We start from the raw sequence: 13,237 nt of genomic DNA on the forward strand, positions 1-13,237 counted from the left end.
TTCTGCAAAGTATTTATCAGCAATAAACACTTTGCAGTGTAAACAAGACATACTGTAAGGTCATATTATTTCTGTGATTCAGAAAACGGACAGAATTTACTAAGCAATGCAGAATTGTATGGATATTTCTTAATTTTGGATTGATAAATCTAAAGTAAAGCTGTAATAAACGAATTAAATTAAAAACTGTTATACTATTTAGAATCAAAGGCATTCACTACAACCTGCCAAAATAAAAGTTTAACTTGACTAAAATAAATTTTAAATACATTTTTATGATTTCATTTTTATTAGTAGTAAACAGAAAAATTACTATTACATTAGCATATTATTATTGGTAATAAATGATTATTATTAAAAATCTTGTATACTGATATTGTTTGATATTATCAATAATTAAAATGAGTGTTTTATGTGGTCAAGTATTTTTTATAGAGGCTTGATCCAAAACTGTGTCAAAGATTTATAAAAATAAATAAAAAATATGTGGCCGGGTGATCATAGTTCTGAATGCTTTTAAGGACATTATCATTTACTGTATCTTATGTTCATGATTGCCTGGAGCTCACATCTCCGAAATCGGCGAAGCACATTTTTAAGTAGGTGCTATCTTTATAAATAAACCACAGATTTGAGTTTTAAACAACTACATTCTCACCTGAAACTCTTAAAACTACATTTCATGACAGTATAACAGCGATATTTTCAAAATTATGCAAATAAATGCTGTTTGAAATACAATGCTGTGTAAACTCAACCAATCGCAGCATGTTCATTTCCCAAGTCCCGTTCCCAAAAGTTCCTGACCTTTGAAAAAGTACCACCTCACCAGCAGGGACTTTCTGAGGGGCAAATTTTAACCGGGTATTTAATTAAGATCCTGGTTCCCGTGGTGGAAACACACCGAGTAGTACCACAGCTCCCGCCCCAAAGTCCCAACCTTTTCGATTGCACGCAATTCTTATCAGGGCTCAAGGTTATACTAGAGGAAGAAGATGATTTCAATGCCTCAAGGACATTAAACACTGGCTCTCTGAACACAATCAGCTCAGCGGGTGCCATGGCAAGCTGAACCAAGAGACACATCAGTCAGACAAAACTACTTGACCCATCTATTTTGAATAGTAATTGTCATAAGCTTGACACATGTCAATAACCCCTCCATTGCTTTTTTTAAGAAGAGGGAGAGGTGCCATGCGTAAGCAGGACTATAATGAGAAGCAAATATTGCATCACCACTGCTCCTTAGAAGAACAGCTACTAGTAACAAGCCTGTTAGTGTATTCAGAGCTAAAGGAAAGTTATTGTGATCATGCTAACAAGCCGGCAGGAGCTAAAAAATTTAATGAAAGAAACTGCACATCAAAACATGGCAAATATAGGAAGAGAAGTCTCAGTGCTTCTGCATCAGCAGCACCATACGCATGCATCGTGGTACTGATACAGAAGAGAAGAAATGTTTGTTTTCTTTGTGCACAAAAAGCATTCTCGTAGCTTCATAACATTATTGTTGAACCACTGATGTCACATGGATTTAAAGCAATACTCCAGCCCAAAGTGAAAGTTTTTTGTCATTAATCACTTACCCACATGTCGTTCCAAACCCGAAAAAGCTTCGTTCGTCTTCAGAACACAATTTAAGATATTTTGGATGAAAACCGGGAGGCTTGTGACTGTCCCATAGACTTCCATGTAAAATACACTGTCAAGGTCCAGAAAAGTATGAAAAGCATTTTTAGAATAGTGCCTTCTGTGTCTCTCCACATCACCATAGAGCCATTTTGGAGAATATCCATTCCAAAATGGCATATGGACTTTTCTGACAAAGCTTTTCATACTTTTCTGGACCTTGATAGTGTATTTTACTTGGAAGTCTATGGGACAAGCCTCCCGGTTTTCATCCAAAATATCTTAAATTGTGTTTTGAAGATTTTACGGGTTTGGAACGACACGGAGGTAAGTGATTAATGACAAAACTTTATTTTTGAGGTGGGGTATCCCTTTAACAATGTCTTTACTACTTTTAGTTGTGTTGTATCCCATGGAAGGTCAAAGAGCTCTCGTATTTCATCAGAAATATCTTAATTTGTGTTCAAAAGAAAAACAAAGATCTGACGGGTTATGGAACGACATGAGGGTGCGTAATTAAGGACAAATTTTATTTTTATTTTGGATAGATAGATAGATACCTTCTCTTTCAATTGTGTTTTTAAAAGATCCAGTTTGGTATTAAAATTGGTCAACACGTGACCTAAACTTTGCCTTGTTGCCTTGTTTTTTTCAGTAAATTGCTTACACTTCTTTAATCTCGCTTGTGACTTCTTGAGTTTTGTGAGTGTGCTGAGTTTTTTCAAGTATTTTACTTTAAAGTCCTAAGAAGATAAAATTATACTGTAAAAATTGATTTTTCAAGTAAATAAAACAATGAATGCAAGAGTAAGTTTTACAAAAAAAAAAAAAAAAGATATGTTTAATTTAATGTATTACTTAAAATTTGCAAACAATTTCTGAGTGAACATTTTTGTACACCATTTTTTGTTTATTGTACAAGATGTATATAGGAATGCGGTTACATTTTTGCAAGCTGTCACATATGTATATGTATATATAATATATTATATATGACATATATTGTTCCATATTTAATTATGTTGTGATACTATTAACAATGTTGTAATTTTATACCATTTATCAACCAAACCAATGGCTTAGTGGCATTTTTTTAACAGTGTCATAAATATTGTGTTGACAGCATTGACAAAATTGTTGGTACATTTTGTAGATATTAAATGGGTAAATACAGATAGCTATTTATTTATAAATCAGATTACTAAATGGGTCAACATGCATGTTTAGACTACGGATGCATTTGTGATGGTCAGAGAGTCACAGATAAGCTCATTCTCTCTCTGTTTTGGGGTGTTGTTATCAGTTGGTTATTAGATCCACGAGCCTTTAGAAATATATTGAGAAGAGAATAAACTGAATGCGGACACACAATTCCTGAGAAATGGAAATTACCCTCCAAATCACACCTTAAAATAAAATGACATACTGTACCTCCCATTTAGTCCTATTTTCATATTTAACATTCTGTACTATACAAGCATTCTCATGACATAATTAAGCTGAATTGACTTGGGTGTGTTACATGTACATGATATCCTAGATGTTTATTATCAAAGTGAATCACTGCAGACAAAGCCTTATTTCACAAAGTCTCTAACCACCAAACATTTATCATTGATAAACTTTGTGCAATTGCAAAAATCCACTGGCGCGTTTTGAGCTAAATATACATGAGTGATCTTGATATGAGTGAAAGTTTCTGAACCTACAAGTCTTGACTATGAAAACCATAACTCTTACAATGACTCTTAAATTTAAAGTTAAAGTCATTTAGGCTAATGCAATGACGACGCACAGTTTGGTACAGCGTATAATATGAATTTAACGTCTAGTTAAGATGATGAAATGCAGTGTGCTTACAGTCTGCTGTGAGTCCTGCTCTTCAGGCTCTCCGTCGCGCTGTTACAGGTGATGCTCTTCTGAGAACAGCGGCAGATCTCCGGACAAACGAAACACACTCCTCCGCAGAAAGACATCAGCAGAGCAGAGGCGAGCAGCAGGAGACATTTCCACATTGTCTCCTAATGTTTTTGCCTTAAAAAAAAATGAAAAGTCCGCTTTTCGCCGGATGTCTGGCTGGTGACTGACGGAAATCAAATGCGCGCAACAGTAAACCGACTCCTCGAGTGGCTTACATCTTTATGAGTTAGTCGAAAGACTTCAAGTTCCTATTCTGCAGTGTATGAGCAGTACTTGTTCACAGTCCTTTCAGAGGATCGGGTCTGGGAGAAGAGCTCACAGATAAACTGTTAAGGTTGTCTTCTTGAGTCTTATCGCAGCGCGTGGCCCGTCAAAAAAAAAAAAAAAAAAAAAAAAATAGACACAACCCACACGCGCGCGAGCGCAAACACACACGGCATATATAGTGTATAGACAGACAATCGTGTACCTAACAATAACATTAATATATGTTTTTATTTTGACTGAATCAACATTACATACAGGGGTGGATCTAGAAAAATATTGTTGGGGTGGCGAGAAGGGGGCAGGATTTTTTGAGGGGTGGCAACATATGGCAGACATATATATAGGCTACTGAATTTAGTCACAGTTATCACAGTTTGATGATAAAAATATGTGCACACTACAAAAAGGCACAGGCTGCCATTTACAAACTTAATCTCATGCAATCAATGTCTTGCATTTGAAACAGTTCATATAAGGAATAAGTGACCATACCCCATAAGCACCACCACACTCACTAATGCATCAACATGTAATTAAGAGCATTATAAAAGTTTCAGTGTTATCAATATGTCCATTTATTAAAAGAAACACAAGACTTTAATAGCCAATGACATTTCCAGCTGGGGAGACTCAACTGATTTTCTACTGTTTAGTGTTAATCACCATCTAACTCAACCAGTCAAGAGCTACATTTAACCTTAGATGTTATATGAATATGGTCCCTGGAGCATAGGTTTTATTAGCTGACCAAAAAATTAATAAATAAGCGTTATAGGCACAAATACAAATGTACTTTTAGAAATTGTTTTTGAAAAATATGGTGTTATTGTTTTGGCAAGTTTAAATTAAAACTTCAATGAAAACTTGTGTAATATTCCTTTAAAATAACGTTTTAGTATATATTTTAAGTATAATTAAGTATAATTTCTTCAAGTTATACTGAGATTTTTTTTTGACAGGTTGTCGTAAAGACATTGCCGTTTCTGTCAGTCTGTGTATACGATACGAATGAATGAAGATAGTTTTATCAAATGAAATGGTGAAATCCTCTCATAGCGTGCTTGCATGCACGTGTAGCCTACATCATGTGTCAATATAGTGAAGAGCTGAAAACACCACGCGTGCTAGTGTGTGTAGTAGCCTACAGCACACATTCCCAGAGACGTGTATAACAACACCTTCAGCTGCTGGCCAAATGTGTGCTCATAAGCAGGATTGTATTGTTGTGCCCTCCTTCCTCAAATATGGTGATGAAAAAAAAAAAACTACTATAGGGGTGAAAAAAGAACTTTAATCAAATAAAAAAAAACTTAATGAATAAATTGTATTATTTACAAATCACAATTGTAGCTCTCGACATTTACCTGTGGCTATAACTTTATTATGACTCTAATTTATTTTATAGTCTCAAGCATTCAGAAATCATGCAAAAGGAAACTAAGCAGTTTTACTATGATAAAACCATGGTTTATTTTTGTAAGGGTTGTGATATGCACGTTTTTTGTTGAAGAAATTATAAAGCCTGTGTCATCTATAGCAAAAGTTTTTATTTTATAGCAAGTAAGTTGTTTTTATGACTATAAGTCATTCTCCTCAAATGCTACTGACGTTAGAAAAGTGTATACCAATATCGCATGTAACTTTAGAGACGGTACATAAATTTGAGACTCTCGAACGTCCAACATCAAGCCAGCTTTATGCCTGTTTTTTTTTTTTGTTTGTTTTTTTTTACTTTTAGTTTTCTTTTCTCTTCGCTGGATTGGATTCATACATCAATTAGGAACATTCAGCCGCAAACATGAGGTGCGAGCGGTTGCGAGCGCGGATGGGAGAATGGAGGAAGTTTTTTTTTTTTTTTGGAGCAACTGGGATGGTGCCCCCTCTGGGAGTTGGTGCCCTAGGCAGATTGAGTCAGTTCGGGAGGTAGGAGCGGGATCGCGAATCATTTGAGTCAGTTCGCGAGTTCAAAGAGCGTACGCGAATCATTTGAATCAGTTCGGGAGTTAGGAGGGGGATCGCAAATCATTTGAGTCAGTTCGCGAGTTCAAAGCGGGTTCGCGAATGATTTGAATCAGTTCGGGAGTTCGTAGCGGGATCGCGAATCATTTGAGTCAGTTATGGGGATCGCGAATCATTTGAGTCAGTTTGGGAGATCGGAGCGGGATCCCGAATCATTTGAATCAGTTATGGGGATCGCGAATCATTTGAGTCAGTTTGGGAGTTCGGAGCGGGTTCGCAAATCATTTTAGTCCGTCTGGGGATCGCAAATCATTTGAATCAGTTCGGGAGTTCGGAGCGGGATCGCGGATCATTTGAATCAATTCGAGAGATCGGAGCGGGTTGGCGAATCATTTGAGTCAGTTTGGGAGTTCGGAGCGGGTTCGCGAATCATTTTAGTCAGTTTGGGGATCGCGAATCATTTGAATCAGTTCGGGAGTTCGTAGCGGGTTCGCGAATCATTTGAATCAGTTCGGGAGTTCGTAGCGGGTTCGCGAATCATTTTAGTCAGTTTGGGGATCGCGAATCATTTGAATCAATTCGAGAGTTCGGAGCGGGTTCGCGAATCATTTGAGTCAGTTTGGGAGTTCGGAGCGGTTTCGCGAATCATTTTAGTCAGTTTGGGGATCGCGAATCATTTGAATCAGTTCGGGAGTTCGAAACGGGATCGCGAATCATTTGAATCAGTTCGGGAGTTCGTAGCGGGTTCGCGAATCATTTGAGTCAGTTCGTAAGTTCAAAGTGGGTTCGCGAATCATTTGAGTCAGTTTGGGGATCGCAAAATCATTTGAATCAGTTCGGGAGTTCGAGCGGGATCAAGAATCACGAAAGATTTGCGCTCGTAAATTTTCAAATTGGCCATAACCCTTAATTCGTTGCTGGCAGCAGTTGTGGCAAGGCTTTCTTTTAGGGTGGCATTTGCCCTGCCACCTTGGTAGATCCGCCCCTGCATGTATAAAAAAAAAAAAGAAACAAAAATATTTTAGGTCAAGTAAAAAATTAAAAAAATGCAATTATAGATGATTAGACAGACAGATAAGAATCATGTATATATATATGGAGAAAATATCCTTTAAAGTCCAAATTAAGTCCTTGGCAATGCATATTACTAATAAAAAAATTAAGTTTTCAGACAGTTAAGGCAGAAAATTTAGAAATATCTTCATGGAACATGATCTTTACTTCCTAATGATTTGTGGCATAATATATACTTCGACGCATACAATGTATTGTTGGCTGCTACAAATATACCTGTGCGATTATGGCAAGATCACTCTTGATACAATGCAAAATATGTCATATATAACACTTCCATATGGGCGGTAAGTGGTTATGTTTCTCTAAGGCCATGCTGACCTGTGTTAAACAGCGAGTAGTTTATTTGTGTCTGTTCGTGTCTGTTCTGGCGCCTGGCTGTGCCAGTGATAAGAATGGGAGGAGCAATCTAAACTTGATAGGACATAATGAAATGAAGTTGTAGGCCACTTCTCTCATTTCATGAAATGGCATCATTTTTGACTTATGCAATAAGTCTTTTTTTACTTTTTTTTTACTTTTACACACACACACACACACACACACACACACACACAAACACACACAATTCCAATTCAGCAAAAAACAAAAATAAATGTATGCTTTCATGTAAATAATGAATGTTTTGATATTAAAGAGTAAGATACACAGTGCATAAATCCATATTTACTCTTCAACAAAGGTAAAAAAGTCTTTTTACTACACTTATCGTTTAAATAACACAAAATTATTATTATATTTTATTATTTATTTCCATAAGGGTATTTATTATTTTATTATACAAAATATACTTTTAGATGTATAATTTTACATCTAAACCTACTTTATATAAATCAACTTAACTGTGTGTGTGTGTGTGTGTGTGTGTATAAAATAATATTTAGCACTTGCATATCATTGCTGTTTTGTTGACTTTGATCGCTTTCACTAAAAAAACATTAGATTTCAGCATTCATAACGAAACATATCCTTTCATGCATCTTTATAATCTATGACTGTTTTGATAGATTAAATAAACAATGCATAAATGCACTTTAACCAAGATCCAAATAATGCATTTACTTCATACATAGATATGTTATAATTGTTGTTATTATTTTAATTTAATTAATGTTATTGTTATAATTTTTAATTACAATTTCTAAATCACATCATAAACGAGTAGGCAATTTTTAAAAAATCAATAAAGTGAACTGTCCGTGTTGCCGCGCAACGAGGTGACGTCATCCAAACTCGGAAGTGGAACGTTACAGTTACAGTGAAAGCGAAAGTGAAAACACGAGGAACTCATGTAGTTATCATCCAAGAATCAAATACAGTCCAGCAGCCTTGCCAGATATCTAGATGGAGAATTCTGTGAGATTAAATATTCTTTTATTTTCGTGACGCGATTTCAGTGTGTGAACGGTTTCAGTCCATCAGGTAAGGTAAACCGCGTTTTCTTAAAGACTGATTCACGGGAATTATCTCGAGCAAATAAAATGAAATATACAGTCACCTCTTCCAGACAAACGACGGAAGCTGTGCACGTTTTGTAAAGATTTAAAATATCTGAATCCATTTTGCGCTTCACTCGAATGTACGGTGCAATTTTGAACTGACTCCGGATCAAAACGGAGACTGCAGAGAGACTACAGTATATCAAGTTAAGACTGCCTTTCTTGAAAGAAAACCTTCGAAATCAGGTACATGAGAAATTAGAATATTCTACACGCCTTTATTAAAGTAACGGAGTTACCTTTATTAAAGTTCTGTTGTCATTTGGTAAAACAATTGCACTTTGATATATTTTATCAATATTTTATTATTCACTTTGCATTGTCCTCCAAGGTTCAACATGGTTAGTTAACAGACTCAATCTTGGAGCCCTGAGAAGTAGTGATGGGTAGAAGGTTCCGTGACTTTGATTTTGCATTTGAGAATAACATAAGTTTTGTTTTGTCGTCATTCAAAACAAGTTTTAAATCGAACAAGGTACGTTGTACAGTATCAAAAGCAAATTGAAGCTGACAAAGAGCTTGGTTTGGAGTTGATGCAGAACAGTATATCACAGTATTATCGGCATAAAAATGAAAATTTGCGTTGGAGACATTTTGATCAAGATTGTTGATGTATAATATAAATAGAAGTGGTCCCAGCACTGACCCCTGTGGCACACCCTAGGATATACTAAGAGGGCTGGAGGTGAGACCATCTGCCTGTACATACTGGGATCTACCTGATAGATAGTTGTCAAACCAGCAAACTGTTTGTTCTGACAACCCGACACTAAGAAGTCTTTGTTTTAATATTGAATAATCCACAGTATCAAAAGCCTTCGATAGGTCAATGAAGAGAGCTGCACAATGTTGTTTTTTATCTAAAGAGTCAATAAAATTATTTACTACTTTTAGGGCTGCTGTAGTTGTGCTGTGTTTCTTACGAAAGCCTGATTGAAAATTAGACAGAATATTGTTGATAGTTAGAAACTCTTTCAATTGTTCATTCACCAGAGTTCCCATAACCTTGGCCCGGACAGACAGTTTCGAGATGGGTCTATAGTTATTTAAATCATTCGGGTCGCCTCCTTTTAACAGAGGAAAAACAAATGCGGATTTCCATATAAGTGGAATTTCATTCGTGTCCAGAGAAAGATTAAAAAGATAAGTCAAAGCTTGTGCAATAAAATCAGATGCTAACTGTAGAAAATAAGGCTCCAAGTTATCAGGACCAGCCGATTTTCTAATGTCTAAAAGTGTGAGGGCTTTATTCACTTCTGAAACTGAAAATTACTGACACCAGAATGACAATGACAATTACCTTTAGGATGATTCTGATGTGAAGTGTTGAGGGAATCAGATAATGAACCAGAGGCAGTAAAATGCTCATTAAAACAGCCAAGCATCTCAGCCTTATCGGATAATTTATGTGAGTCCTTAAGAATAAATGGGGACAGCTCAATTCCAGTTTTGTTTCCAGCCAATGATTTAATCGTCTTCCAGAATTTTAAGGGGTCATTTAAATTATGTGAAGTTTCTATAATCAGCTGCAACAAGTTTTCTATTATTTTTGCATGCTGTTGTTTACATTGTAACTGAATTCTGAGCTGTTCTCAGGGCATTTACATGTCGGGTTGGCATGCATGACACTACATATTTGCATTTATTCCACATTTGAATAGTCACACTGTACTGTTCGCTGTATCCTTCAGCTCGGTGTTGTGTGTGGACTGTACAGAGGTGCTGTCAATAATCTAGGCAGTCCAGAGCAGAAGATGAAGTGGTATCTCTCGGTTTCAATAAATCAGGAATATACTCCATGTCCTAATGACCCCGAACACGCTCAATAGATGTGCACAAAACTGTTTGTAATTCAAAGTCCTGTTCATTTTGGTCTCCATGAGTTTGCACATGTGTCATTTGTTTATTGCAAGAATGACTTACATTATTGATTTAAAGATATTGTTTACCCAACAATTTAATTTGTCTGAAAGCTTCCTCGCCCATATGAGGCAGATGAGTTTGGAGAAATGTAGCATTGCATCACTTGCTCACCAGTGGATCTTCTTCAGTGAATAGGTGCCGTCAGAATGAGAGTCCAAAAAGCTGATTAAAACATCACAGTAATCCACACCACTTAAGTCCATCCATTAATGTCTTGTGAAGTGAAAAGCTGTTTGTGTAAGAAACAAATCCATCATTAAGACGTTTTAACTTCAATCTGTTGCTTCCAGCTATGTCCTTGATCCACAATGTTGCTTCCTTCATTGAAAAAGTAATCTTGTCTGAATCAGGGGAGAAATATGCACAAATATTTATTTAGGCCAAAACAGTCCAGAGTGGTTCTAAACTTAATATGTGGTTGGATTTTGACATGAGACAACAACAGATTATGTACTTTTTTTTTTTTTACTGGAGGAAGCGTTATGTATTATTAACTCATATTTTGGTTAAAGTTAAAATGCCTGATTAATGTATTGGTTTCTTACAAACATGCAGTTGTTTTGCTTCATAAGATGTTAATCGAAGGACTGTAGTCGTGTGGATTTCTTGTGGATTATTGTGATGTTTTTAATCTGCTGTTTAGACTCTCATTCTGACGGCACCCATTCACTGCAGAGGAGCCACTGGTAAGCAAGTTATGCAATGCTACATTTCTCCAAATCTGATGAAGAAATAAACTCATCTGCATCTTGGTGGCCTGAGGTTGAGTACATATTCAGCAAATGTTCATTTTGGAGTGATTAATTCTTTTAATGTCAATGCAACATGTCCTATCAGATTTTGTGTGTTTAATTGCAGGAGTTACAGTTTACTGGGATGTTTGCAATGACCGAGAGGGGCATTATCACTGAGGCCCGATGCGATCAATCCACACACAGGTATTCCCAAGTCTTTTCTACTCTTTCATCTACAGAACGATTTGGGGTCAACAGTGATTTTAATGCAAATTTGAAAAGAATACTTGACCCAAAAATGACTTTGTAAACTACTACTGATGTTGTAAACCCATATGATAATCATGCCTACTTATGGAATAAAATGCAGCTGAGATTCATAGCATCAAGCTCCAAACAGGTTAAAAAGCAGCAAAAAAGTTTTTTTAAAGGTTCTCAGTAACCCATAAAATAGCTTTATGAGGAACGGACTCAAATTCAATGTGTTATTCACTGAAGATCTTTAATTTTTGGATGAACTCTTCCTTGGATAGGAGTACAGCTGAACCTGATCTTGTATCTAGAGTCAGATACAAATCCACACTTACTTGGATTATTATGAATCAGACACAGAGTTGAGATTAAATGTTTCTGATGGTTGTTTTGCAGGAGTTTATTATTCACACACTTTCCGAAGATGCTCAGAAAATGTACATCAGTAACGCAATGAAAGGAAACTATGCTGCTGTATTTGCTCCGCTCATTATCGATGGAAAATCTCAGGGTAAGACTGATGCAACTATTCTATTGTCCTCATTTGAAAGTCGCCTTAGATAAAAGCATCTGCTAAATGACCACATTTATTAAAAGTAGTGGCTTCAATGTGATGGCTTGTTGCTCTGACGCCGTCCCGCCTGGGTCTCACCATACAAGCCTTGGCTGCCATGAAGGTTTCTAACCACCTCCAATCACATTTAACACAGCCGTAAGTGTTATTAGTCTGGAAACATGATTATCATGCTCCATCACAAACTTACATCTCAGTGTGTGACCCAGTAAAACCAATGGTGCTTCAGCTTCACCACAAGAGGGAGACAAGCAATTATTATTATAAAATAATCTTTTTTTTTTCTCTCACATAACGGTTCTGACTTTCTATCTTGTGAAAAACACAAAAATTATGCTTTTTGTTCCATAAAGTGAAAGTGGAAGGGGACTGGAGTCACTTCAAATCAAGTCAAAATGTATATATATTTTCACAATACACATAGTTTAAAGCTGCTCTACTGAAAATCCTGATATTAATATTTACAGTATTTTAATATTGTTATGCCTTATAGTTACGTTTAGCAGATAAGAGCTAGGTGATAATATAGTTTACATTTTGTGACAAATACAAGCAATCAGGCAGCTGAGATTCGCTATATAGTGTATATTGCCCTATGCAACTGCACTGTATGTATGCAGGTATGTATGAAGTACTTGTAAATCCAGCTTTACCTAAAGAGCTGGCCAATAATATAGTTTTAAGAGCTGCTTTGTCATTCTGCTAAATATATCATTTTGTAATTCACAAATGAAAATAAGTCATACGTTTTTAACACCTTGAAGATGAGTAAATTATAATTTTAGTGTGAACTGCATCTTTATTAATTATGTCCAGTCTTATTAACTTTGTAAAAATCACCTTTAAACATTGCGTCTTCTCTACAGCTGGAGCTCATCATTGCAGTACACTACAGTCACAGGTAAGATGTTAAAAAATCTTTGTGTGCATGTCATGAAAGTTCATGTGAAATTCAGATATGATGCACTGGTGGTACCAGATCAAAAGAATTCCCTGTAATTAATTATCAGTATTATACGCTCGCGCTCCTTCAAACGCATCAAAACTGCATCGACGAGTTTCAAAAGCGATTTATGTGGTCGTAGGGGAGAGAAAAATAAACAACATGTTCTAGAAATGAGTGAAAACAAAATGAGAGAGTTTCTCCTCACCACAGAGCACATCCAGTTCAGAGGGATACTCTCGTCCGTGCCTCCGCTGCTGGGTCTTCCTCACAGGTGGCTTTGTGCGGGTGTGCGTCTGCGTGGGCGACGCTGGGTGTCTCTGAGTTTGGCATCCCCAGGCTGAAAAAATACAGAAAGAGAGGAAATGTTTGCTTTCTATAGTTGCAGGTTTTCCATTTGCAAAAGAGCTCCGCGCACCCACACACACACACACACACACGTATATCAGAGGAGGAACAAAGA

At 36.4% G+C, this 13,237-nt stretch overlaps 1 protein-coding gene and 1 long non-coding RNA gene across 6 annotated transcripts in view; one reads left to right on the forward strand and one right to left on the reverse strand.

The window, feature by feature from the left end:
* LOC127970416 (lutropin-choriogonadotropic hormone receptor) overlaps nt 1–13,237 on the reverse strand; it is a 145,124-nt gene that overhangs the window by 10,937 nt on the left and 120,950 nt on the right. The window contains exon 5 of one of the 2 annotated variants that reach the window (XR_008156605.1): nt 12,983–13,114. Coding sequence is in view for 1 of the 2 variants with exons in the window: in XM_052573002.1 (XP_052428962.1) it covers nt 3,490–3,644 (155 nt within the window). In the remaining variant the exon portion in view is untranslated. Of the gene's footprint in view, nt 1–3,489; nt 3,914–12,982; nt 13,115–13,237 lie in introns of those variants that run through there. The other variant, XM_052573002.1, reaches the window with a different exon arrangement.
* LOC127970419 (uncharacterized) overlaps nt 8,064–13,237 on the forward strand; it is a 47,787-nt gene continuing 42,613 nt past the window's right edge. Inside the window, exons 1-5 of one of the 4 annotated variants that reach the window (XR_008156611.1) lie at nt 8,072–8,534; nt 11,130–11,209; nt 11,654–11,768; nt 11,858–11,969; nt 12,698–12,732. This is a non-coding gene — a long non-coding RNA (uncharacterized LOC127970419). Of the gene's footprint in view, nt 8,535–11,129; nt 11,210–11,653; nt 11,769–11,857; nt 11,970–12,697; nt 12,733–13,237 lie in introns of all 4 variants that reach the window. The other 3 variants (XR_008156609.1, XR_008156610.1, XR_008156608.1) reach the window with 3 other exon arrangements.

This window comes from Carassius gibelio, chromosome B13 (genome assembly GCF_023724105.1).
Source record: "Carassius gibelio isolate Cgi1373 ecotype wild population from Czech Republic chromosome B13, carGib1.2-hapl.c, whole genome shotgun sequence".
In the NCBI taxonomy this organism is placed as follows: domain Eukaryota; kingdom Metazoa; phylum Chordata; class Actinopteri; order Cypriniformes; family Cyprinidae; genus Carassius; species Carassius gibelio.